We start from the raw sequence: 24,429 nt of genomic DNA, 5'->3' as shown, positions 1-24,429 counted from the left end.
ACCGCCTGCTTGGAAATACCCTGAAATCCTGTCTATGATCCTCCAGTTATGAAGGACCAGACCTTTCAAACCAAAAAAGAACCAAAACACCATACAAACAGCTAACAAGCACCATACATTACAAACCAGTTATGAAGGACCAGACCCCTCAGAGGTAAAGAGGACCTAAACTGACTTTTACCGTTGTTTGTGCCCACACCTTTCTGAGCTCATAGACCACTGCCTTGATAGATATGTCAAAGGAACCCAGTAGGAACAAAGGAGGCCGAAAAGTCTCATGTCATTTTAAAAATATAAATAAGCCTCTCAAGTATGAAGTATAGCAAGCGCAGAAAGTCAAAAAGTCTCATGTCATTTTAAAAATATAAATAAGCCCAGACACCAACAAAGGGTTCATTATTTAAATACTTAACCCTTGTCCGTCCCGCTGGTCATTTTGACTCAAAAAATTAAAATTAAAATTGAAAAATTGTGTATTGATCATTACGGTTCAAGACTTCTTTACTTTTGTCACACTTGAACTGGGAATACACACACAAAAAAAAAAAATGAGTGGCTTCGAGAAGTGTATGTAGGTGCAATGAAAAAAGTAACAAAAGTGTCCCTCACATACAACGTTTTTTTTAATTTTTTTTAATAATTTTTTTTATCAAATTTGATTTGTTTGTTTGTTTGTTTTTTGATATACAAAATCTGGCACAATCCAGTAAAGATTTATACCCAAACGAAACACAAACTCACACGCACACACACACATGCAGAAAAAAACTCATGCACACACACACACACACACACACACACACACACACACACACACACACACATCATAACATGAAAGATGTTTCTGCTGGGAAATGACTGTCATTTTGCCTTTTTTTGACTTATTTAAATTTTAGTGATGTGATGGAGAGGAGACCAATGAGTTTATCATAATTGTATTTTTTATATATATATTATATAGGCTTTTTATTACATATTTATGAAATTGTATGAATATACAAATATACATACAGTATTTTTAGGATATAATTCAGTTACAAAATGGAGATTTTTTAATGTCTCAGTATAAATTATATACAACCAAATTGAAGCCTTGAGATTATCTCATTTTTCATGTTTCACTTGTTTTGCTCAGTTAAAAATCTCCGTAGGATCCTATAGGCCCCTCTAGTGGCAGTAACCATAAAACGCAATTTAATATAATTTTTCCCCACCAGATAGCATCAGAGACACTCAGTGATTCAATTCCAAATGTATCTGTACTGAAGGTGTTTGATAGAAATGGACTAAAAAAGTTATTATTATTATTATTATTATTATTATTATTATTTGGCATTTAAATATAAATGCTTATTTGCTCATATTTTCTTACAAATATTCAGATAAGACAGGTAAATAAATTAAAAATCCCCAAAAAGTAATAAAAAAAAAGTAATATAAATATATAAAAATGTAATATATCTGGAATATTATTGTCATTTTTAGCCTTTGGGACATTTTTGTTATAGGTTCAGGAGGGAAGGATGAGGGTTAACTAATTAACTAAATAAGTTCATTTTTAACTGTATTACAATTAAATAATGCATTTAATAGGTTTAAATTTTTTTTATTTAATTTAAAAACCATGTATATAGTCCATTCTGGCAAGTGACCATGGTAGAAGCGTGATAAATCAACAGCATTACGCAAAAAATGGTGTGAAATGTAAATATCAGATCTTTTGTATTTTATCTTGTCACCACCAGCAATATTCTACCCATTCAGCTCAGCAGCAGGAGACAAAATAAAAAATCCTGCTGTCGCTGATGATGGAAGCTCCTCTGTTATTCAGCTGTTGAGTCCATTTCTGTTTTTTTCACCGCACGTACCAGCAGATTTTTCTTCATTCTAGGTCTAAATGTGAGCGTTAAAATGCTTTATAAACTCATCTGTGATTGATGATTTTGACAATATTTCTCATGTTTCAGGTGAATAATAATGGACATCTTACATTCAACCAGTCTTCATTAGTATATACTCCCTAATTTCCCACTAGAGGAAGCCAAGATATAAGTACAAAAAAATAAATAATAAATAAAAGTGGTAGGACTCTAAGAAATGAAGATGTGCTCTAAAATTTTCTGTGTATATCCTAAAACTTATGTAAGGGATTTTGGAGAAAAAAAATCCACTGCTAGATATGTAGATCTCATGTTACAAGTGCATGATATGTATTGAAATTTCAATTATTTCTTTATTTTATAAATTGATTTATGTTTTTACAGATCCCTGCTATAACTACACTGCGCTAGACGATCCTTGGAGATCCCCAGACAATCGATATCCCCCCCAATATATGTGTGATTATTATGTCAGCTGGAACGGCTGGTATCGTCTCTTCCTTCATGGTCAGAGCGTTCAGATGCCAGACACATGTGTTGATGAGAATAGTTGTGGCACTGATGCCCCACTGTGGCTTAATGGAGCACATCCAACAGTTGAGGACGGAGTGGTCTCTCGAGATGTCTGCATTTCCTGGAGGAATAACTGCTGCCATGCCCATTCCAATCCCATTAATGTCAAAGCCTGTCCAGGAGGTTATTATGTCTATGAGTTTGTGATGCCAATTGGCTGCTATTTTACATACTGTGCAGGTAAGAATATTTTGCATTCACTCATGTATGTGTTTATGTGATGTATTACATATGGTTTATGGCTTACTGTGGAGGTAAATAGAATAGCATGCCTTTTGTGATAATAATAGCAAGCCTTTTGTACTTGTGTAATTCGTTTTTTGTATCTGTTTATTAATAATATTCATTTTTTTTTTGTTGCAAAAAATAGTCATTTTGCACCAACAATCCTACTGTCACCTCAGAGCCAACCTTGGCTGTTAATGTAGTCTGCTATGCCCTCTACTGACTGCTGCAGTTATGATGTGATGTATCATGAACATTTGTGTCATTTAGTGGCATGTTTTGCACAGTAGTGTTAAGTTTGTTAATAAAAACTCTGATGAACAATTTGATTAACTATACAATATAATACAAAATACAATACAAACTCAATTAACTCTAACTGTGTCTGTCTGTGTCAACATGCAATATTGTTGACAAAAAAAGGTGAGACTAAACTGTAGTTAAAAAGAAAAAAAACTAGCAAAATCTCTCTATCAATGCGTTTTGTTTTCCAGGCCAGTGTTTTAATGCATTTTATGTGAGCCCATTTAATGTGTTTGTATGATTAGTTTATGAATATATTTAAATATTTAATTCAACAAACACAAATTAGTATTCCATGTGTGTGATTATGTGTGGCTTTTAGTTCATGCCCATTAGCATCTCCAGATTAGAAGTATTTTACTGCCATGTGTCCACCACCAGAGGTCATTATCATATTGAATTAGATTCAAACATTCGCCACATAAATCAATGTGAAATGTAAACAAAAGATGTCTTTTGTTCATTCTCTTGGCAGGACGAGGAATATTTTACTCATTCGGCTGGGCAGTAAGAGACACAAACAATCCTGCTGATGGAAACTCCTCTGTTATTCAGCTGTCGAGTCCATTTCTGTTCTTTGGCCGCACATACCAGCAGATTTATGTAGGAATTTGACTCTTCATTCTAAATCTAAATGTGAGTTGTGCATGCTTTATAAACTCATCTGTGATCAGTGATTTATCAGTGATCAATATTTCTCATGTTCCAGGTGAATAATAATGGACATCTCACATTCAACCAGGCTTCAGCAGAATATGTTCCCTATTCATTTCCTGGTTATGAAAGTCAGGATATAATTGCTGGTCTCTGGACAAACCTCAACAACAGTGTGAGGGGCTTTGTTTCATATCAGCAGTACACCAGTGGAAACATTCTCACTCGGGCCACACAGGATATAAACACACATTTCCTAAATCTGACTTTCAACGCTTCTTGGGTCTTTGTTGCAACATGGAATAAAGTCGCTTACTCCAACTTAACCACCAAACCAATACTTAAAATCTTCACAACCATACACTCCAAAAAATGCTGGGTTGTTTCAACCCAACTTTGGGTCAAATATGGACTAACCCAACCATTGGGTTAAATTTTTACATTCTATTTTTAACCCAAAAGTTGGGTTAGTCCAAAAACAAACCAAAAATCTACTGAAACAAACCATCACTATTCACAGTATACAGTACACTCTAAAAACACATGTGAAATCTACAGCAATTTACTGTGTCTATGCACACGAAATTACTGTATACTAGTTTATAGTAGAATACCATAGATTCAGTCAAAATTGCTGTAGTTTGAGAAGTACTGTGAGTGTCACAGTAACCAACAATGTGCTGTAAAAAAAAAATCACATTAACCTATTATGTACTGTATATCCAGCTTAGTTTTCATGAGAGAGCGGCCGCAACCATTGAACTCCATCCCACACCAATCACTAAACTGTCTTGTGTAATAAGCACAAAAAACTTGCACTTGCAAATTAGTGAGTTTTACTTTACAGTTACATGGTTGCTACTGTAAATATGTACTGATTGGCTTCATCACTCTGTCTCCTCTCCACCAATAAGCTGGTGTGTGGTGGGTGTTCTGGTGAACTGTGGCTGCCGTCGCATCATCACACTGCTGATGGATAAGGAGAGACCCCCCTCACAATGTAGAGCGCTTTGAGTGCTTAGAAATAGCAGAAAAGCACTATATAAATGTAATGAATTATTATTATTATTATTAAATGAAAACTTCTACAATAAGTTACTTGTCACTTGCGGCTAGTTAATTACTGTGAATTCCACAGTCAGTTGAACAATGAAAACAAAGTTTAGTGATAATATTTTTACCATCTTTCAGGAAGCATCATTTCAAGTGGTTTTAATTTCAAGCAGTAATTTTTCATTTATTCTGATGAATTATGGTGACATTGCTGTGACAGAACAACCAGTGCAGGTAAAAGAAGCTTGTTTTCTGTATTAAAAACAAAATGTTACTATTTACTACTGTACAAAAGTATATGTACCCTATAAATACTGTTTGTATAAATAATGTTCTTACACACTTTCAGGCTGGTTATGACACAATAAACTCCACACACTACTTTGTGATTCCTGGATCAAACCACGGCAGCTTCATCTCAAACCTCAGGAACTCCAGTAATGTTGATGTTCCCAGTCGATGGGCCTTCAGAGTGGACAGTGGACCAAGAAACAGCATCTTGAAAAGTAAAAGTCTTATCTATAGATGACATTTTGAAAAATTTCATATAACCCCATATAATGATTTGTATGATTAGGGTCAACTAATACAAATGAGTATTTTATGTGTCTTTGCATTTAGACAATGTCGTTAGTTTTCGAGTGAGACTTTCCTCATTTTCAGACCTAACAGAGAGTGGCAACATTGAAATGCTTTTACATCAAGTACGTCACACTTACTGTGAATATTTATACAAAATACAGTGCAAATAGACAACATGGGGAAAGTTTGATCTGTTTTTCCATCTCTGTTTCAGATGAAACAGGAGCTGGTCAAGTACGGTCTGCCAAACAGCATGCAGCTGAAGTTAAGAAAACTGCAAAAGATACAGCCGTAATTACAGTCTCCTTCAGGAAAAGTAAAACCGGTTTGTTTGCCATCTGACAGCAAATATCCCTGATGACTGATGATGTAAAAGCTTTCGTTTTTTCTGTTCACCTTTATTAGAACTATATATTATAAGGATACAAACATGCATAATGTACTAGTATAATGTACAGTATACTTTCAATAGAGTGTACGTCGCTTTAAATAAAAGCATCTGCCAAATGTCTCAATGTCATATTCTATCTTGGTTCATGATTCTTCCTGCTTCTTTCAAGTTTCAAGTTTACTTTATTTATATAGCGTGTTTAAAACTGCCACCGACTGACCAAAGTGCTTCACAAAAGAAATATCATCATAAGAGGTAGTAAGAACACACAAAATATACTAAAACAAAATTAAAATAAAATACAAATAGAAAAAATATAATAGGCAGGAATATAAAACCTAATAGGCCAATGAAAACAGATGGGTTTTTAAAAGAGACTTAAAAATGGTCAGACTAGGGGCCATTTGGATCTCCACTGGCAAGTCATTCCAGAGGCGAGGACTAATTACAGAGAAGGCACGGTCACCTCGACGCTTAAGTCTGGAATGTGGGATTAAAAGAAGGTTCTGGTCACCAGATCTTAGGCTTCTCGAGGGGATGTACTGATGCAGCAATTCAGATAGGTAGCCGGGTGCTTGACTGTGTAAAGATTTAAAAACAAATAATACAATTTTAAAATGTATTCTAAATTGAACAGGCAACCAATGAAGGGCCTTTAAAAGTGGAGTGGCATGATCCCTTTTTTTCTTTTTTAAAAGAAATCTAGAGGCAGCATTTTGGACCAGTTGAAGACGGGCAATTTGAGCTTTAGAAATGCCACAGTATAATGAGTTACAGTAATAAAAGCATGTACCGCCAACTCCAGAGTCTTATCAGTGAGGAATTTTTTTTTTTTTTCAAGTTCACGGAGCTGATGAAAACTGGACCCAATCACCGTGGAAATTTGTTTATGGAATTTTAATGAGTCATCTAAAATAACCTGTGAAGACCTAAAAACCGATAGGGATCCCAGGTCAAAATTAAATGCTTTCATATTTTCTTAAGGGCCAAAAACAATTACTTCAGTCTTCTCCCCATTTAAGGATAAAAATTTTTGAGATAACCAGAATTTAACCTCATCTAGACAGGATAAAAGAGCAGTCATGGCCAGTAGGTCATTTTTCCTAAAAGGTAAATAGATTTGAGTATCATTGGCATAAAAGTGAAACCTCATTCCATGTTTTCAAAAAATAGATCCCAGAGGTAGCATATATAATGAAAATAGGGAGGGGGCAAAATAGAGCCTTGCAGAAGGCAACAGGGAGAGAAGCAGTGGAAGATAACAATTCTTCTAGCCTAACCACATATTTCCTGTCAGATAAAAATGACTGGAACCACTTTTGAACTATGCCAGAGAGACCCACCCAAGATTTCAGTCTATTGATTAATACAGAATGGTTAATAGTGTCGAAAGCAGCTGATAAATCTAAGAGAACAAGCACCACAGAGTCAGCCATATCAGTGGCTAAAAAGATGTCGTTCAACACTCTCAAAAGTGCAGATTCAGTAATGTGGGCAGCCTTAAAACCAGATTGAAAGTGCTCAAACAGATTATTTACAGCAAGGAAAGATTGAAGTTGGAAAAACACAATCTTTTCCAAAAACTTGGAGATAAATGGTACAACAGAGATAGGGCGATAATTTTTTTAAAACTGACAGATCAAGTGAAGGCTTCTTGAGGAGAGGTGTGAGAGGGGGGGGGTTGGGGGGTGGGGGGCAGCTCAATAGGGGGAATATAAGTTACCAGTCCTAGTTTAACTAATTTTTCCTTAAAAAACCTCGAGAAGCTTTTACAAAGAGCAACTGAGGCAACGAACATAGTATTGACCGGGGGATTAACAACAGAATTGATAGCAGAAAACAAGACTTTAGGTCTTGACTGATTATGTAGTATTACATTTAAAAAATAGGTCTCTGATAAGCCAATAAACTGTCTTTAAACAACTGTATTGAGATGTGTAGACTGTCCCTTTTCCACTTACGCTTGGCATTTCTACAATCTTGCCTTAGCCAGAGTCTCAGCAGTATGCCATAATTCAGATTTAGGTTTGTGCCTAAGAGGCTTTAGAGGAACAGTCTCATTCAATACATCCAGCCAGGCACTATTTAACAGATGTTCGTCCACATCCAGGTCTGCTAACGGGGAGTCCGGGAATAAATGAGAACAGGACTTAATAAAGCACTGACTAAAATTCTCACTGAACTGAGGAGAATAAACCCTGGACATAGATGACACTTTAGTAGAGACATGAAGAAAACTGGGAAGAGAAATTGAAAATAAAATAGGCCTGTGGTCAGAGAGCATATAATCAGAAACTGTAATATCAGAAATATCGACTCCGTATAAAAGAACGAGGTCCAGAGTATGACCGTGGATATGAGTGGGATCTTTAACCCACTGTATCAGGTTAAAAACATCAATTATATTAAGGAATTCCCTTGACAGAAAGCAAACATTAATGTTAAAATCGCCCACCAACAAAAAACAATCAAATTTAATAACAATGTTGCCAATAAAATCAGTGAATTGCTGTAGAAAGTCCTTAACTTGCTTGACTGTAGTTATTACCTCTTCATCGTTCAACATTTTATTCCATAACGTTACAGTTTTGATGCGGTTTCATGTCAGATGATCGTGTTACATGTGTTAGTATCTGTTGCACCTTTTTTTCCTCACAAATTTCTGTACAGAAGATGTGTACTAGCGCCTTCTACGGTCTAACAATGAAAACACAGATTCTAGGAGCATAGCTCAAAAACACAAATACATCTCAAATATATTAATACAATACTTAAGTATAAGTCAAGTATACTTAAATGTCATTTTAAGTATGTTTCTGAGCAGTATATAAAGCCCATTTCGGAGAAGTACATAAAAAGTTAACGAAAAGCATACTTTCCTATTTTTAGTATATTAATATAGTATATAGTATTCTAATAGCACACTTGAATAAACTTCTTTTTCGTAAGGGTACTGTTGTCATTATTCAGTTCACTTCAAGTTTCAAGTTCAAGATTCTCATCCAATGTGTCAGTGTCAGTGCAGTCAAACTAATAATCAGTGAATATCAAGTGTCTTTTAAAGTCCAATGCAAAAACAAACTCTAATAGGTGACTCTATCAGAAAATATGTTGGGAGAAACCAGACTAGCCATGGGACCAGCTCATAGAGTGAGTTTACAGTACACAAATTTATAGAATTGTGACACAACTGAACTATAAAGCTGTATGAAAAAAAGCTGTTCTGACTTACTAACTTTTTAAAGTATTTTTATATTGCTGGTTAACATATCTGTCAACCACAAATTTTTGTAAGGTAAAATGCGATCAGTGTAGCAATTGTTCAAATTCTCTGGACATAAATTCAGTCACACTTTTCTGGTTTTAATTATTAATTGAAGCGGTTAAATCCATGTTCATTAAATTTAAATGAACTCATATTTGTCATGTTAATAAATAATTCTACAATGGTTATTTCTGAGCTCACTCAAGAAATGCATAGATATTGTCAGATATTTGACAAGTAAATCCTAGTAGATTTTATTTCAGACTATTTTTAATAGAATTAAATTCAAAATTTGGCAGACTTGTCTGTGTTTGTTATTCCTGTTTCTGTGCTCTTCCTCGTCTTTGGTTTAGTGTTGAGTAATGTGTTTGTGTTGTAATGTGAGAGATTTCTGGCAGCACATCAATAATATCTCCTTCCTGAGATGAATTATTATCATGCAAATTCACTAAGCTGCTCTTACCTCACATGTTTTAGAGAACAGCTTCACATTATGAAAACTGTTAATAAAAACACAATGCAATGATTTGCAAATATCGTAAACCCACATTTTATTCACAGTAGAACATAGAAAACATATTAAATGATTAATGTGAGGAAATGTACCATTTTAAGGAAAAAAAATAATGTACTTTTGAATTTGATGGCCGCAACACAACTCAAAAATTTTGGGATGGGGCCACAAAAGGCTGGAAAAGTAAATGTTACTAAAAAGAATCAGCTGAAGGAAAATTTTGCAACTAATTTAATTAACTGGCAACAGGTCATTATGATTGGGTATGAAAGAGTATCGTAGAGAGGCAGAGGTTCACCAAACTGTGTCTGCAAATTATGGAACAATTTCAGAATAAATCATTGCATTCTGTTTTCATTCACATTTTACACCTTGTCTTAACTTTAAGTATAATAATCTGCGTGATCACATGTAACCATGTGGACTAAAGGCATAAATGCCTTTATACAGTAAAAACACGGACTAAAGGCATAAATGCCTTTATACAGTATATACACTCTCAGAAAAAAAAGATGCAAAAGTTGTCACTTGGGGTGGTTCCTTTTCAAAAGGCACAACTTTGTACCTTTTAAAAGGTACCAGCCCATTGACAGCTTTTGTACCTTTTTTTCCAAGAGTGTATGTAAAAGAAGTATGTGTGTAAATTTTCTGGGGAAGGTTTCATCCCCATTGTTTTCATGCTCTGTGGTTTCGGCTGTTTCCTTGAACAATTCTGTTTTCCATTCAGTAACTTAAGCTAAAATGTTATTCTAATAGCCATTTTTCTCTGCTTATAAGGAGAACAGGTTATTTTGGCCAGAAAAAGTCAAGGAGATTCTGCCGTCTTTGGTAAAGTACTATTAGTATTAGTATGTGTGTTTTACAGTAAATACAATACTGTTTCCAGAGAAAATGGCCATAAAAAAAAGTCACCGAAAATACATGTGAGAAATTAAATATTTTTTGAATCATCACAACAATCTTTTAAAAGCGAATGATAATAGCAATATACTACATAACATTTAATTTAATTGTATTTTTTATTTTGATATTAATATACAGTACATTTTTTAATAATATAAATCAGAATTATTTAATTATTTAAATTAAAATAGAATAAATATATAGAATAAAACAGAATAAAAAAGTTTGTTATACGGTCACATTTAACAAAATTCAATGTGTGTAAATTGTATATGCGTACTATATGTTTGTTTAAACTTTAGGCAATATTCAGTGGACATCATTTTCAGACTGTGGAAACTTAAATTTGTGACGTATGGATCATTCCCTTTGTGTGAGAAGTGATAATTAACAATAAGTAAGTATCATTCCCTTTGTGTGAGTGTGTGTGACAGCATATTCTTCTACATTATTTTAGTGTGTGTTTGTGTGTGTGTGTGTGTGTGTGTGTGGTGCTTTTACATCATTTTGGTGAAGTGCGTCAAGAATGAGACCACTTAAATACAGGCGTGAATCTGACAGCATATTTTTCTTCATTCCATGAGATATTTCCTCATAAGCGCAGGTCTAGGACACATTTAAAACCAATGGAACTTCCTGCTAAGCCACCTTTGGTTGGCAGAAGCTGAGGTAAGCAACATCTTTCTCTTTAATGTTAAGCTCCATAAACTACATTCTCAATTTGGGCAATTTATGCTTATCTGGTGAATGGATTAGAATCTAAAAAAACAAACAAACAAACAACAACAACAACAACAAAAAAAAAAACACTGTTTTGTTCTTAGAAGGTTACAAGTTAAGATGACAATGTAATAAAGCAAAATTCCAGTTAAGTAGCACCTACGTGTAGGCAGTATAACTGTTTTCTATTGTAATATGTTGTAAAAATGTAAATATTCTAGAATGACATTAGTGTAACTGCTTTTATAATAATGTGTGATGTGTAATGTAATGTGTCCCTTTTTTAATACTGTAAAGCTGCATGGACACAATCTGCATTGTAATAAGTGCTATATAAATAAGAGTGACTTGACTTGACTTGAATCTCTGATAATGCTCTCTGATTACAGAAGAGGGACTCCTATCCTACATTCTGGTTTTATCTCTGAATTCATCATCATGAGACTATCTCTGGTTTTACATCTGCTGGTGTTCGTATCAGTCCTGTCACTCAGTAAGGCTGTGTTCCTGTTTGATTTTTAGTGTTTGTAATAATAATAATAATAATAATAATAATAATAATAATAATTAATTTACTTTAATTATCTCTCTATCTCTTTAACAGTCAGGGCAGAAACAACAACTGCCTCTCAATTAATAACACCTGCAACAACAACAACAACAACATCTGCACCATCAACACCTGCAACAACAACTTCACCATCAACAACACCTGCAACAACAAAAACATCTGCACCATTAACAACACCTGTAACAACAACAACAACATCTTCACCATCAACAACACCAACAACAACAATCACAGACAACAACACCTGCAACAACAAAAACACATCTTCACCAACAACAACAACAACAACAACAAAAACATCTTCACCATCAACAACACCTGCAACAACAACAACAACATCTTCACCATCAACAACACCTGCAGCAGCAACAACAACAACAACAACAACAAAAACATCTTCACCATCAACAACACCTGCAACAACAACAACAACAACAACATCTTCACCGTCAACAACAACAACAACAACAACAACATCTGCACCATCAACAACACCTGCAACAACAACATCTTCACCGAGAACAACACCTGCAACAACAATAACATCTGCACCATCAACAAAACCTGCAACAACAACATCTTCACCCACAACAACACCTGCAGCAGCAGCAACAACAACAACAACAACATCTTCACCATCAACAACACCAGCAACAACGCCTGCAACAACAACAACAACAACAACATCTGCAACAACACCAGCAACAACAACAGCAGCAGCAACAACAACATCTTCACCATCAACAACACCTGCAACAACAACAACAACAACATCTGCACCATCAACAACAACTGCAACAACATCAACATCTTCACCTTTAACAACACCTGCAACAACAACATCTTCACCTTTAACAACACCTGCAACAACAACAACAACATCTGCATCATCAACAACACCTGCAACAACAACAACAACAACAACATCTGCACCATCAACAACACCTGCAACAACAACAACAACAACATCTGCACCATCAACAACAACATGCAGCAGCAAACTACAACATCTGCACCATCAACAACACCTGCAACAACAACATCTTCACAGACAACAACACCTGCAACAACAAAAACAACAACATCTTCACCCTCAACAACACCTGCAACAACAACAACATCTTCACCATCAACAACACCTGCAACAACAACAACAACATCTTCACCATCAACAACACCTGCAACAACATCAACATCTTCACCTTTAACAACACCTGCAACAACAACCATCTTCCCCTTTAACAACACCTGCAACAACAACAACAACAACAACAACAACATCTGCATCATCAACAACACCTGCAACAACAACAACAACAACAACAACAACAACATCTGCACCATCAACAACACCTGCAACAACAACATCTTCACCGACAACAACACCTGCAGCAGCAGCAACTACAACATCTTCACCATCAACAAAACCTGCAACAACAACATCTTCACCGACAACAACACCTGCAGAAACAACAACAACAACAATAAAATCTGCACCATCAACAAAACCTGCAACAACAACATCTTCACCGACAACAACACCTGCAGAAACAACAACAACAACAATAAAATCTGCACCAACAACAACATCTTCACCGACAACAACAACAACAACAACAATAACATCTGCACCATTAACAACACCTGCTACAACAACACCTGCAGCAACAACAACAACATCTGCACCAACAATGACAACTGCATCAACAATAGCATCTGTAACAACAGCACTGGAAGGTAATTATGAACCTTTGAATTAGAACTAGATCTTTGGTGTGAATTGAACAAACCCAAGAAGAACCTCTTCGCCACATTTTTATATGTATAGAAATGTTTTATAATTTAATGTCAGCATGAAACAAGCATTTCAATAGTATTTTCTTTCCTATTGTGATGGATATCTGAGTGAAACGGCTTCTTGAACAAGAAAAATGTAGGGCGGGACTTGATTTTGTCCATCAGGAATTGATTGTTTGTTGTGGTTTGCTATTGGTCGATGTCATGTGAGTGACAGTTTGTCCTGTCCTCACACCAGTAAAAACTTCATCAGAACAGAGAAGAGATATCACTGCAAAGAGGCAGAGGGATTAAGAGTATGAGGGAACATGAATTAAGAAATTAATAATGCGCATGGATAAATAATTTATAATAAATACTGCAATATTCCATTTAAAAGAAATCTGACTTTTATTCTCTGTTTTCCTTTAATTGGCATTACAGCAACATCAACAACAACAACTGCAACAACAAAGTCATTGACAGGTAATTGCAGAACTTTAAATGAATGGATATGCATTCATGTCAGAATTACCACAGTTATTAAACTCTGACTTGTAAAAACCAGTCACATCTTCATTAGACGTAGTGTTGGACCTCATACTGCTGATAAGGTACTTCTCTGTCATTGTATGTCAAAAGCCAGCTCTGATGTTTATTTCCAAAAAGCACTATTGTGGTCTGATCTGAACCACTGGGTTTCCATAGAAAGTTCTAGTGTTTAGGTGATTAAGTTTCTAGTTTAAAAATCAATGGGAATGGAACTGTTTAATCACCATCATTCTTCAAAATGTTAAAATCTTGTTCCCCTCAAAGAGTGGAGCTTGATCATAGTCTTAGAGATTTTTTCTAAAACTACAATAGTCAATGTCTAATGAAAATGAAAGAAAATAAAGTGAATTTGGGGATTTAATATATTTTTTGTCCCACTTTATAGGTGTCTTTAACTACTATGTACTTGTGTCAAAAAAAATGGTTATAATATATTTATTGTATTCTTGTTGTACTGCAAAACACATTTGCCAGCCTTGGTGGTCTGGTTACACTGAAAATGAGCAAGGCACCGAATCCCCAACTGCTCCCCGGGCGCTGCAGCATAAATGGCTGTCCACTGCTCCGGGTGTGTGTTCACGGTGTGTTTGCTCACTGCTGTGTGTGTGCACTTTGGATGGGTTAAATGCGGAGCACGAATTCTGAGTATGGGTCACCATACTTGGCTGTGTGTCACATCACGTCAAGTCATGTCACATCACTTAAATGAATAAATCATAAATAAATTAAAATAAAAAATAACTGAAATGAAAAATTACACATAAAATGTCAACTTCAAAGAATACTCAGGAGGTAACCCTTACATCAAAGTCATTATTTTTTCCATCAATAGAGTAGTTTTAGCAGCTTTCCTATTAAGTGATGAGTAGAGAGATTCATAATTTCAAATTAATACAAAAAATCCTACATTTGGGCATACAATCAGTAACTTTACATTTGTGAAAATGAAATAGGCCACAAAGAGTTAACAGTTTTAAGATACCATCCAGCATTTTTAATCTGATTCCCAAAAATAGTACATTAATTATCTCAAAAGTAAAAATGTTTGTTTTAAGCTGAGAAAACAAGCCAAGACATTTCTTTCCAAAAATCCTATTCAAAAAATAAGTGTGATATTGTTTCCAAATTAGAATTACAGAATATGCATTGTGAAGAGATGTCCAACTTAAATTTCGAGAGTAAAGAATTACAGGGATAGTACATATGAAATTTTTCCACAAAAATTTATATAACAAGTCAATAGATGAGCATGTTTTTTTTGGTCAGCGTATAAAGACAAAGCTGGGTAAACAATCCTAGAAATACTTTCCGCTTTAGATATCAAAACACGACCATAAATGGTTAAGTTTCTTTGTAACCAACAATTGAAAATATTCTTTGATTTTTATATCCGTTGCGAAAAAAATAATCTACAATTCTATCAGTCAGAGATTTACTAATTAAAAAAACCTAAATATCTTACAGAGTTTTTGACCTCAATACCTTCTATCTGATCTTTGTCCAGAATGTAAACGGGCATAATTTCACTCTTATTTCGATTGACTGAGAGACCCAGAAGCATTAGAAAATAAAATTCAAAAGCATCCAAAATATCAGGAACCTGCTTCTCATCTTTCAAAAAACAGACAGGTGTCATCCACCAGTTGACTAATTAGAAAATGATGTTCCGCTATAGAATACCCTGAACATCTAAGCAATGAGTAATAAAAATATTAAGAAACTCAGCTAACATTAAAAATGGTGAAATGGGGCACCCTTGTCTGATACATTGCATTACTAATCACAAACCGAGGAGAAACACCATTTACCAAAGAGACATTGCTATTAATATTTTTTTGTAAAAAATCTGAACTATTTTAATGAAAGAATGACCAAAACCAAACCTACACAGAGATTCAAACATAAACTCATGTTCGACTGTATCAAAGGACTCATAAAAGTCTAAAAATAGAATAATTGCTTTATCGTTTATCAATTCCTAATAGTCTAAAATATATAACACTAACCGTATATTATTTGCTGTGCCTGCCTGAAGCCAGACTTGGAAAAAGAAAACTATTTCTTCTAAGCATGGCTTCAGCCTGTTTGCATTTAAAGGGAAGCTAACAATTTATAATCTGAATTAAGTAAAGTAATCGTGCGCCAATTATCTAGATATAGGGAATCTTTGTTAAGTTTTGGAATTAAAGTAATTAGCCACTGCTTCATGGACTCAGTCAATTCAACTTTATGTACACAGTCTTTGAACACTTCTAAAAGAAACTCTTCTATGTCTTGCCAAAAGGGTCCTGTAGAATTCAAAAGGCAGTCCATCTGAACCTGGACTTTTATTAAGGTGTTAGGTAACAGAAACTTGTTAATACCCACCCAAATTCAAATAATAAAAATCTAAATTCAAACAACAAAAAAATTTATGGCTAAAACAAAGAAATATATAGCTTAAAATAACAACTATAGAAATGTGTGGCTTAAATGTGGAAGTATAGAGTTGTGAATAACAACTAGAAACAAAATTAGAAACTCTAGCTTCATCTGTAACTTAACTACCCTCAATATATAGAGAAGATTTTTTTTTAAACTCCTCGATCTAATAAATTAATCTTTAATAAATTCATCAATAATCATTTCCAAATTCTAGCCATTTCACCCTCGATCTAATAAATGCATCCTTAGCCTTTTCTGTACAGATGATAACTTATTCTTCTTTTAGGTTGTGTATTTTTATTTTATCATCTTCTTCTGTTTGTTGTTTCCCTAGAATTTGATTCATTTTGTTTAAAATGGAGGTATATCTTAAAGATTTTGCCTTTGCCAACTGTTTACTGAATTGAATAGAGAATTTTCTACACTCATGTTTGAACAACTCCCAATTATCTGATATTTTTCAACTGATGGTTGTCCTTTAAATTCTTCAATAATATTCTTAATACCTAAACAATAAGAGGAAAGTCCTTATAAGGAACAATTTAGTTTCCAGTATCCAGGGTTCCTATGACAACCAGCACCAGAATCAGATAAAATAAGATCGATAAAAGCATGGTCTGTGAGAGGAGCAGGACAGATATCACTGGATTTAATAAAAGGAGACATGAAATCAGCCAATATCAAAAAACATAATCAATCATAAACCTGTAACCATCCAATAGAGAAAGGACATTACAAAAATGTAATGTAAACACCAGGAAACAGAAATGTTTAAAAAATGTTTTTTAATTAACAGTGGTATTACATCTGCATGATTCTTGTTTTGAAGGAAATCTATCCATACATAAGTCGGGAGCTTCGTTAAAATCTCCTCCGACTATTACTGCAGCAGAAGGATATTTACTTTTTAAATCAAAAATTTTAGAAGAAAGATCCTGAAAAAAAAAACTGTGTTTTGCGTATGATTGTTTAAAACCATAAACATTGGCCAAGATAAACAAGAAAATCTCCCAAAAGTATAACAACAATAATCCATCTGCCCTCAGAAAAAGAAAAGGACTGAAGAATAGAGCCGCTAAAATTACAAATCCAGAAATCCAGCGGAGCGGTTAGTACCATGACAAAATAAAATATTACCTCCCCATTGATAATGCCAAAATATTTCATCGTTGAAAGAAGAAATGTGTTTCTTGAAGAAAATAAAAATCTCTTTTCTGTGACATACAAAATAAAATAAAGATTTGCGTTTAGATAAGTCACGAATCTCCCGTACATTAAAAGAAAAACAAGAAAATTTAACTGACATAAGAACAATAAGAGAACAAGATGAAAACTTTTAACCGCTACAGTAATAGCAAAGAATATGAAATGTAATAGAATTGAATAAAGTGAAGATGGCAGATGGCAATGACCATAACTGGCATAAGGGCACTTAATCTCTAATGTCCATTAGAAGTCAGTTATCATCCGCACAAATCTTCTTTCCATCAACAATGGCAAATGGACCCTTGAAACCAGCTCAATGACCGTCTTTTCGGGCTTTTCTCCACCAACAGCCACAGTTTGTTCCGGGCTTCCTCCGTTTCTCTGGGTCAGGTCCTCTGTTATCCAAATTTTTTGTCTGTTTGAGCACTTCTGATTTTTTTGCATCAGCCTAAACACAATCACGGTGAGACCGCGAGAGGAACTGTACAATTAGTGTGCGAGGGTGTGCATTGCCCCAATTTAGGGCCAAATCGAAGTTTACATGACCATTTTGACATTCTCCCCGTCGACCTCCGGAACATGAGATCCTTAGATTCCATCGTCTCTTATAGGCGTTCAGCTCATCCACTTTCTCCCATAAGCCTTGTTTTCTGCAGCCAAAGTAGACGTCTGAGAGTCCATTTTATCAGATTTAGCAGCTGTATCCTCTGACTTTTTAGCAGCAATGTTGACCCTCGTAGCAAGGTCCGAGATGAGGATGGAATTGGATGCGACAGACTTTTCGATCTCCAAAAGTTTCTCCATGAAGTCATCCTGCTTCTTATCCAGTTCTCTCTATGGCTTCAAGCAGGACCGCATTTGAAGGATCAGAGGCTGGGCGCCGCATTTTCGGCAAAGGGCTTGCTCCGGGAGACTTGGGAAAGCACGTATCCAGTGAGGCCACAACATTAGCAGATTTGGCATAAGTATGCATACGTTTAACACTCTCAGATTTCGAGATGTCATCCACCTCAATCATGATGCCACACCGCAATTCTACAATCCAAACACGTGCTGTAGGCTATCCAGTGAATAGTCGTTGTCGAAAAGAGGAAAAAGCTCTCAAAGATATACACTCACTAATCGCAATACCATAAATATATGGAGAGCATAAAGTGTATAAAATCCATGAATTAAAACAAATTAAGTCTTTGGGGAGGTAGAAAAATCAAGTTTTGCACATAATTCAAGTAAGAGCAAAAGAAAAATGAGACCTACACCGACGCCATCTTGAAGACGCCCCCGACTTCTGGCTTTCTAGCCCGTTACCGGAATATGCCATTTGCTTCCAGTAACCTGGACTGCGACACCACACAAACAGACAATGAACAACGATACATAATATGTGCAGATAAGTTCAATAAATGCTTACATGTAAACTTATCTGATGTCTGTGTGTGTTCATTGTTGGATATTAACAATAAGATGTGGTAATCGGCTGGATTTCTGAACACTTGATCTGTTAAGACAAAGTCACATGACTTGTTTTTTTTTTGTTTTTTTGTGCATTGAGGGATATATTCTGTAAATGTGTTTCCATCGTAGTTTATGTGCATGTCTTATTATTGGATGAAAAAATGATTTGCCTCAAGTGAGTGCTTACATTTTTAATGCATAATTAAAATTTTATGTGCATCTTTGCACTTCCATCCAGCGTTTTTATGTGATTATCGCAAAATTTGCATAAAAACAGGCACAGAAACATATCTAGTGATTTTTCCAATGTAAAGCATGACTGAATGGGTAGAAAATCCAGTGTGCCTCACACATAAATATGTTTTTAAAATCTCTCTCTCTCTCTCTCTCTCTACCAACCCCACTCTCTCTATATATATATATATATATAAGTACATCACCTGCTGTAACAATAAATAATAATATATATATTATACACAAATGTATACAATACAAATTTTACAAAATTTTTTTTTTATTAAATTGCTTCATTGTTTTTCAGAAGCAATGCTGAAAACAAGTTTCTGTGCTCCTGTTTGTGCCCAGCATGATTCAAATAGGCTACAGCTATTTAATAGATTGTACAGTAATGTTAATTTTGTTAATGAAAACAATGACGAAAAATGTTTGTCAATGAACTTTTTAAAGTTAATTAGACGAGACGACACAGATGTCATGAAACACTGTGTCTATATCAACATACAATAGCTAACTGTTCATGAAAAATGGTGAGACTAAAATGTTCAAAAATAACAACTTTATCAAAATCTCTTTATATAGATGAAAAAAAGTGTGTTTTTTAAGCCAGATATGTGTTACATTTCATGTAAGCCCATGTAATGTGTTTGTATGATTAGTTTATTTAAAACAAAAGAAGTCTTTATGTGTTTGATTGTGTGTGCCTTTTAGTTCATGTTTACTAGCTCTGAGCTCATCCACTGTATTTGCTAGTACACATGTAATAACTGAGAAAAAAAGCAGATACACATATTAAAATGGTATAGTCACTTCCAAGAAAAAGGATAAAAAAATTTAGTCATCAGCAAACAGAAACACCAAAAAAATTCTACCCATTCATTCCATCAGCAGCACAATGTAAACACCAGGAAACAGAAATGTTTAAAAAATGTTTTTTATTCATTCTCTTGGCAGCACCAGCAATATTCTACCCATTTGGTTCAGCAGCAGGAGACAAAACAAATCCTGCTCTTGACGATGGAAGCTCTTCTGTTATTCAGCTGTCGAATCCATTTCTGTTCTTTGGCCGCACATACCAGCAGATTTATGTAAGAATTTGACTCCATCTTCTTTGTAGGTTTGCATGTGAGTGGTGAATGCTTTATAAACTCATCTGTGATTGATGATTTTGACAATATTTCTCATGATTCAGGTGAATAATAATGGACTCCTTACATTCAACCAGTCTTCATCAGCATATATTCCCTACTCATTTCCTGCTAACAGAAACCAAGATATAATTGCTGGTCTCTGGACTGACCTTGACAACCGTGTGAAAGGTGTTGTTTCATATAATCAGTACACCAGTGGAAATGTTCTCACAAATGCCACTCGGGATATAAACACATATTTTCCAAAGCTGAACTTCAACGCTTCTTGGGTGTTTGTTGCAACGTGGAATAAAGTCGCTTACTTCAACTTAACCAGCACAGTAAGACTGATATTCTTCTGAAATGTGACCCTGGACCACAAAACCAGTCATAAGGGTCAATTTTTCGAAACTGAGATTTGTACATCATCTGAAAGCTTTCCATTGATGTATGGTTTGTTATATTGTCCAAAAAAATTTACAATATTTGTCTTAGTTACAACTATTTGAAAATCTGGAATCTGATGGTGCAAAAAAATCAAAATATTGAGAAAATCATCTTTAAAATTGTACAAATGAAGTTCTTAGCAATGCATATTACTAATCAAAAATTAAGTTTTGATATATTTACCATTGGAAATTTTACAAAATATTTTCATGGAACATGATCTTTACTTAATATCCTAATGATTTTTGGCATAAACAAAAAATCAATAATTTTGACCCATACAGTGTATTTTTCGCTATTGCTGCAAATAAACCCCAGAGACTTAAGACCGGTTTTGTGCTCCAGGGTCACAAATGTGGTTTTCATTTCATCTAGATTTTAGTTTCAAAATACTTTTTTTTATTATTTAACACATTAGACCACAAAGACATTGACAGAGAGAATAATTTAAAACAGTAAAAATAAGGTTTGACTGAAAATGTGCATACAAAATAATATTCAGTCATGCAAAAAATGTAATTTAAGTAAATGACGATAAGAACAGCTAATGCTAAGTTTAAAGTGATTATATTTTTACAATTTTTGCAGGACACATCGTTTCAAGTGGTTTTAATTTCAGACAGAAATTCTTCATTTATTCTGATGAATTATGGTGACATTGCTGTAACTGAACATCCAGTGCAGGTAAAAGAAACTTGTTTTCTGTATTGTAAACAAAATGTTACTATTTCCTACTGTATAAAAGGGTAAGACTACCCTTAATACTACACAAGAACACATGAGTAATGCAATATTAGCACTCACTACAAGTATCTAACAAGAAACTCTGATTAAAGAATTAGTAAGTCATGGTGCTTATTCAAATGTGGTAGTTCACTATTAGCTAATCAATTACTTTTATTTTTTTCATATCTCCCTAAGAACCACTAAGAACTACTGTATACAGGCCCATAATTAATATAATAATACATAATGTATAATTAATTCTAAAGTGAAGGTCATAGTAACCCACTAGTAATGACTCAAGTATTACCAAATTCTTCAGAAAGAATTTCCAATTATTTGGATCCGTATTCTAAAGTGAATAACATGATAATTCTCCAGTAATGACTGAAATTGTTGTAAGCTTTTGAGGATTTTGTAAAGTACTGGAATTATTCAGATGTTACTACATCCTTCTAAAGGACTTACTAATTTTTTGGATCAGTATTGTAAAGTCATTGTAAACGTTTGAGGTTTTGGTAAGGTTCTGTTAGCGGTTCCTTTTGCTAGATTTGGTAACACTTAAATCATTACTAGTGGATTACTGTGATCTTCACTTTCGAATACTGACCCAAATAATTAGTAATTCCTTTAGAAGTATATAGTAACACTTGAGTCATTACTATATCTCAAACACTGACATCAGCCAATATTAGGGAATTATCATGCTTTAGAATACTGATCCAAGTAATTAGTATTTTGTTTAGAGGGATTTGATAATACTTGTGTCATTACTGGTGGGTTACCATGATTTTCACTTTTTTACAATTAATTATACATTATGCATAATTATGAACCTGTATAATTATGAACCTGTATTCAGTAGGTCTTAGTAGTTCTCCAGGATATATGAAAAGAAAAAAAAAACAGTAATTAATTAACTAATAGTTAACTACCAGTTTCAACTGAGCGTTATTACTACACTGTTAATCAGAGTTTCTTGTTAGTTAATAGTCGTTACTAGAATGTTAATAGTGCATTAGTCAGTTGTTCCTGTGTAATTATTCATTAACAATGGAACAGTATTCTAAAGTGTTACCAATGCGGTTACACACTCCCAGGCTGGTTATGACACAATAAACTCCACACACTACATTGTGATTCCTGGATCAAACCGCGGCAGCTTCATCTCAAACTTCAGGAACTCCAGTAATGTTGATGTTCCCGGTCGATGGGCCTTCATGGTTGCTGGTGAACCAGGTAACAGCATCTTGAAAAGTAAAAGCCTTATCTATAGATGACGTTTTGATCAATTTCATATAACCCCATATGATGTTTTGTATGATTAGCGTGTTTGTGTGTTTTTCCCTTTAGACAATGTCATTGGAATTCAAGTGAGACTTTCCTCATTTTCAGACCTAACACAGAGTAGCAACATTGAAATGGTTTTACAGCAAGTACGTCACACTTACTGTGAATATTTATACAAAATACGGTACAAATAGACAACATAGTGAAAGTTTGATCTGTTTATCCGTCTGTGTTTCAGATGAAACAGGAGCTGGTCAAATACGGTCTGCCAAACAGCGTGGAGCTGAAGTTAAGAAAACGGCAGAAGATAAAGCCATAATTACAGTCTCTTCAGGAAAATTAAAACCTGTTTGTTTAACATCTGGCAGCAAATATCCCTGATGACTGATGATGTAAAATGTTCAGTTTCATTTAAAGGGTTACACAAACAAGCATAAAAGTATCAAAGAAGAGATCTATTAGTAATCATCCCTGATCCTCCTTTTTCTTTGCTCATCAATCATGCAGTGTGTAATAAATGTCAGCTGCAGAAATTTTAACTAATCAGATCTTTACTGAAAGTAAAACTGTTTTTCTTATTCACCTTCATTAGGACCTTATCTTATAAGGATACAAACACTTAATATAATGTGCATTATAGGTTGAATGCGATGTACATCGCTTTGAATAAAAGCCTCTGCCAAATACATCAGTCATATTCCATCTTCCATTTCCATCACTGCATGATTCATGAATCACTGAAGCATTTTTAATATGGACATCTAAATTTGTGGTTTAATAAAAATAATATTGTTTGACTATAATGTCAAGTCACCTTTATTTCTATAGCACATTATACAGAATATAGCAGAATCAATAATGGAAACTTGTGCTGAATATCAGCTCTATCAAGTCATTGCAGCTCAATTCAGTTTAGTACTGATTTACAGTAGTTCAATTCAATAACTGTAAAGTTCATAAATTATGAAATCAGTTTGGCTATAAGCGGCAATGTGGTTACTTGTCTAAAGTCTATTCCATATCTGTCGGTCACTATGAATTATGTCATGATGACGTTAGGGATCTTGGGAACCTGAATCCTCTCTGATTAATAGAAAATGCCAATGAAATTTTGCTAGTGGATTTTGCATGCTGAGTCACTCTTGGTGGGTATAAATAGGCGACAGGTGCATCCACTCATCAGATTTTTGCTTCAGAGCACAGTGAATGAACACTGTTTGAGATTCACCAGGCAAATTCTCTCTGCTGCTGGAAGAAGAGGCTGTTCTGGGTGCCGTTATGGCAGCGTCCCTGGCATACCTGTTAAAGGGGTCATATTAAAGTCAAAAAATCAAACATTTCATCTTTAATAAATACAAGATCCAGCCACACAAACAAGATCTGTAAAGTTGCAAATACTAAAGTCTCAAATCCAAAGAGGTTATCTTTATTAAAGTTAAGAGTCAGCCACTCCTACCTAAAATGGCTCATTCTAACACGCCCCTACATCACTACGTCACGATGTGGGAAGATTTGCTTAACGCCTTGATGTTCACGCAAAGAAAGTAGGTGTAAC

General features: G+C 34.6%; 1 protein-coding gene across 1 annotated transcript; it reads left to right on the top strand.

Moving 5' to 3' along the window:
* Positions 1–2,200: 2,200 nt before the first annotated feature.
* On the top strand, positions 2,201–23,627 carry LOC122139288 (alpha-tectorin-like). Its single transcript, XM_042735995.1, has 7 exons — positions 2,201–2,633; positions 3,457–3,584; positions 20,477–20,755; positions 21,450–21,545; positions 22,685–22,823; positions 22,938–23,020; positions 23,113–23,627. The coding sequence occupies exons 1-7, from the start codon at positions 2,204–2,206 to the stop codon at positions 23,191–23,193; spliced, it is 1,236 nt and encodes a 411-aa protein (XP_042591929.1). The 5' UTR covers positions 2,201–2,203; the 3' UTR covers positions 23,194–23,627.
* Positions 23,628–24,429: the final 802 nt, after the last annotated feature.

Source organism: Cyprinus carpio, chromosome B12 (genome assembly GCF_018340385.1).
Source record: "Cyprinus carpio isolate SPL01 chromosome B12, ASM1834038v1, whole genome shotgun sequence".
In the NCBI taxonomy this organism is placed as follows: domain Eukaryota; kingdom Metazoa; phylum Chordata; class Actinopteri; order Cypriniformes; family Cyprinidae; genus Cyprinus; species Cyprinus carpio.
The sequence above is the reverse complement of the archived record's forward strand: the minus strand, read 5'-3'. Positions and strand labels throughout refer to the sequence as shown.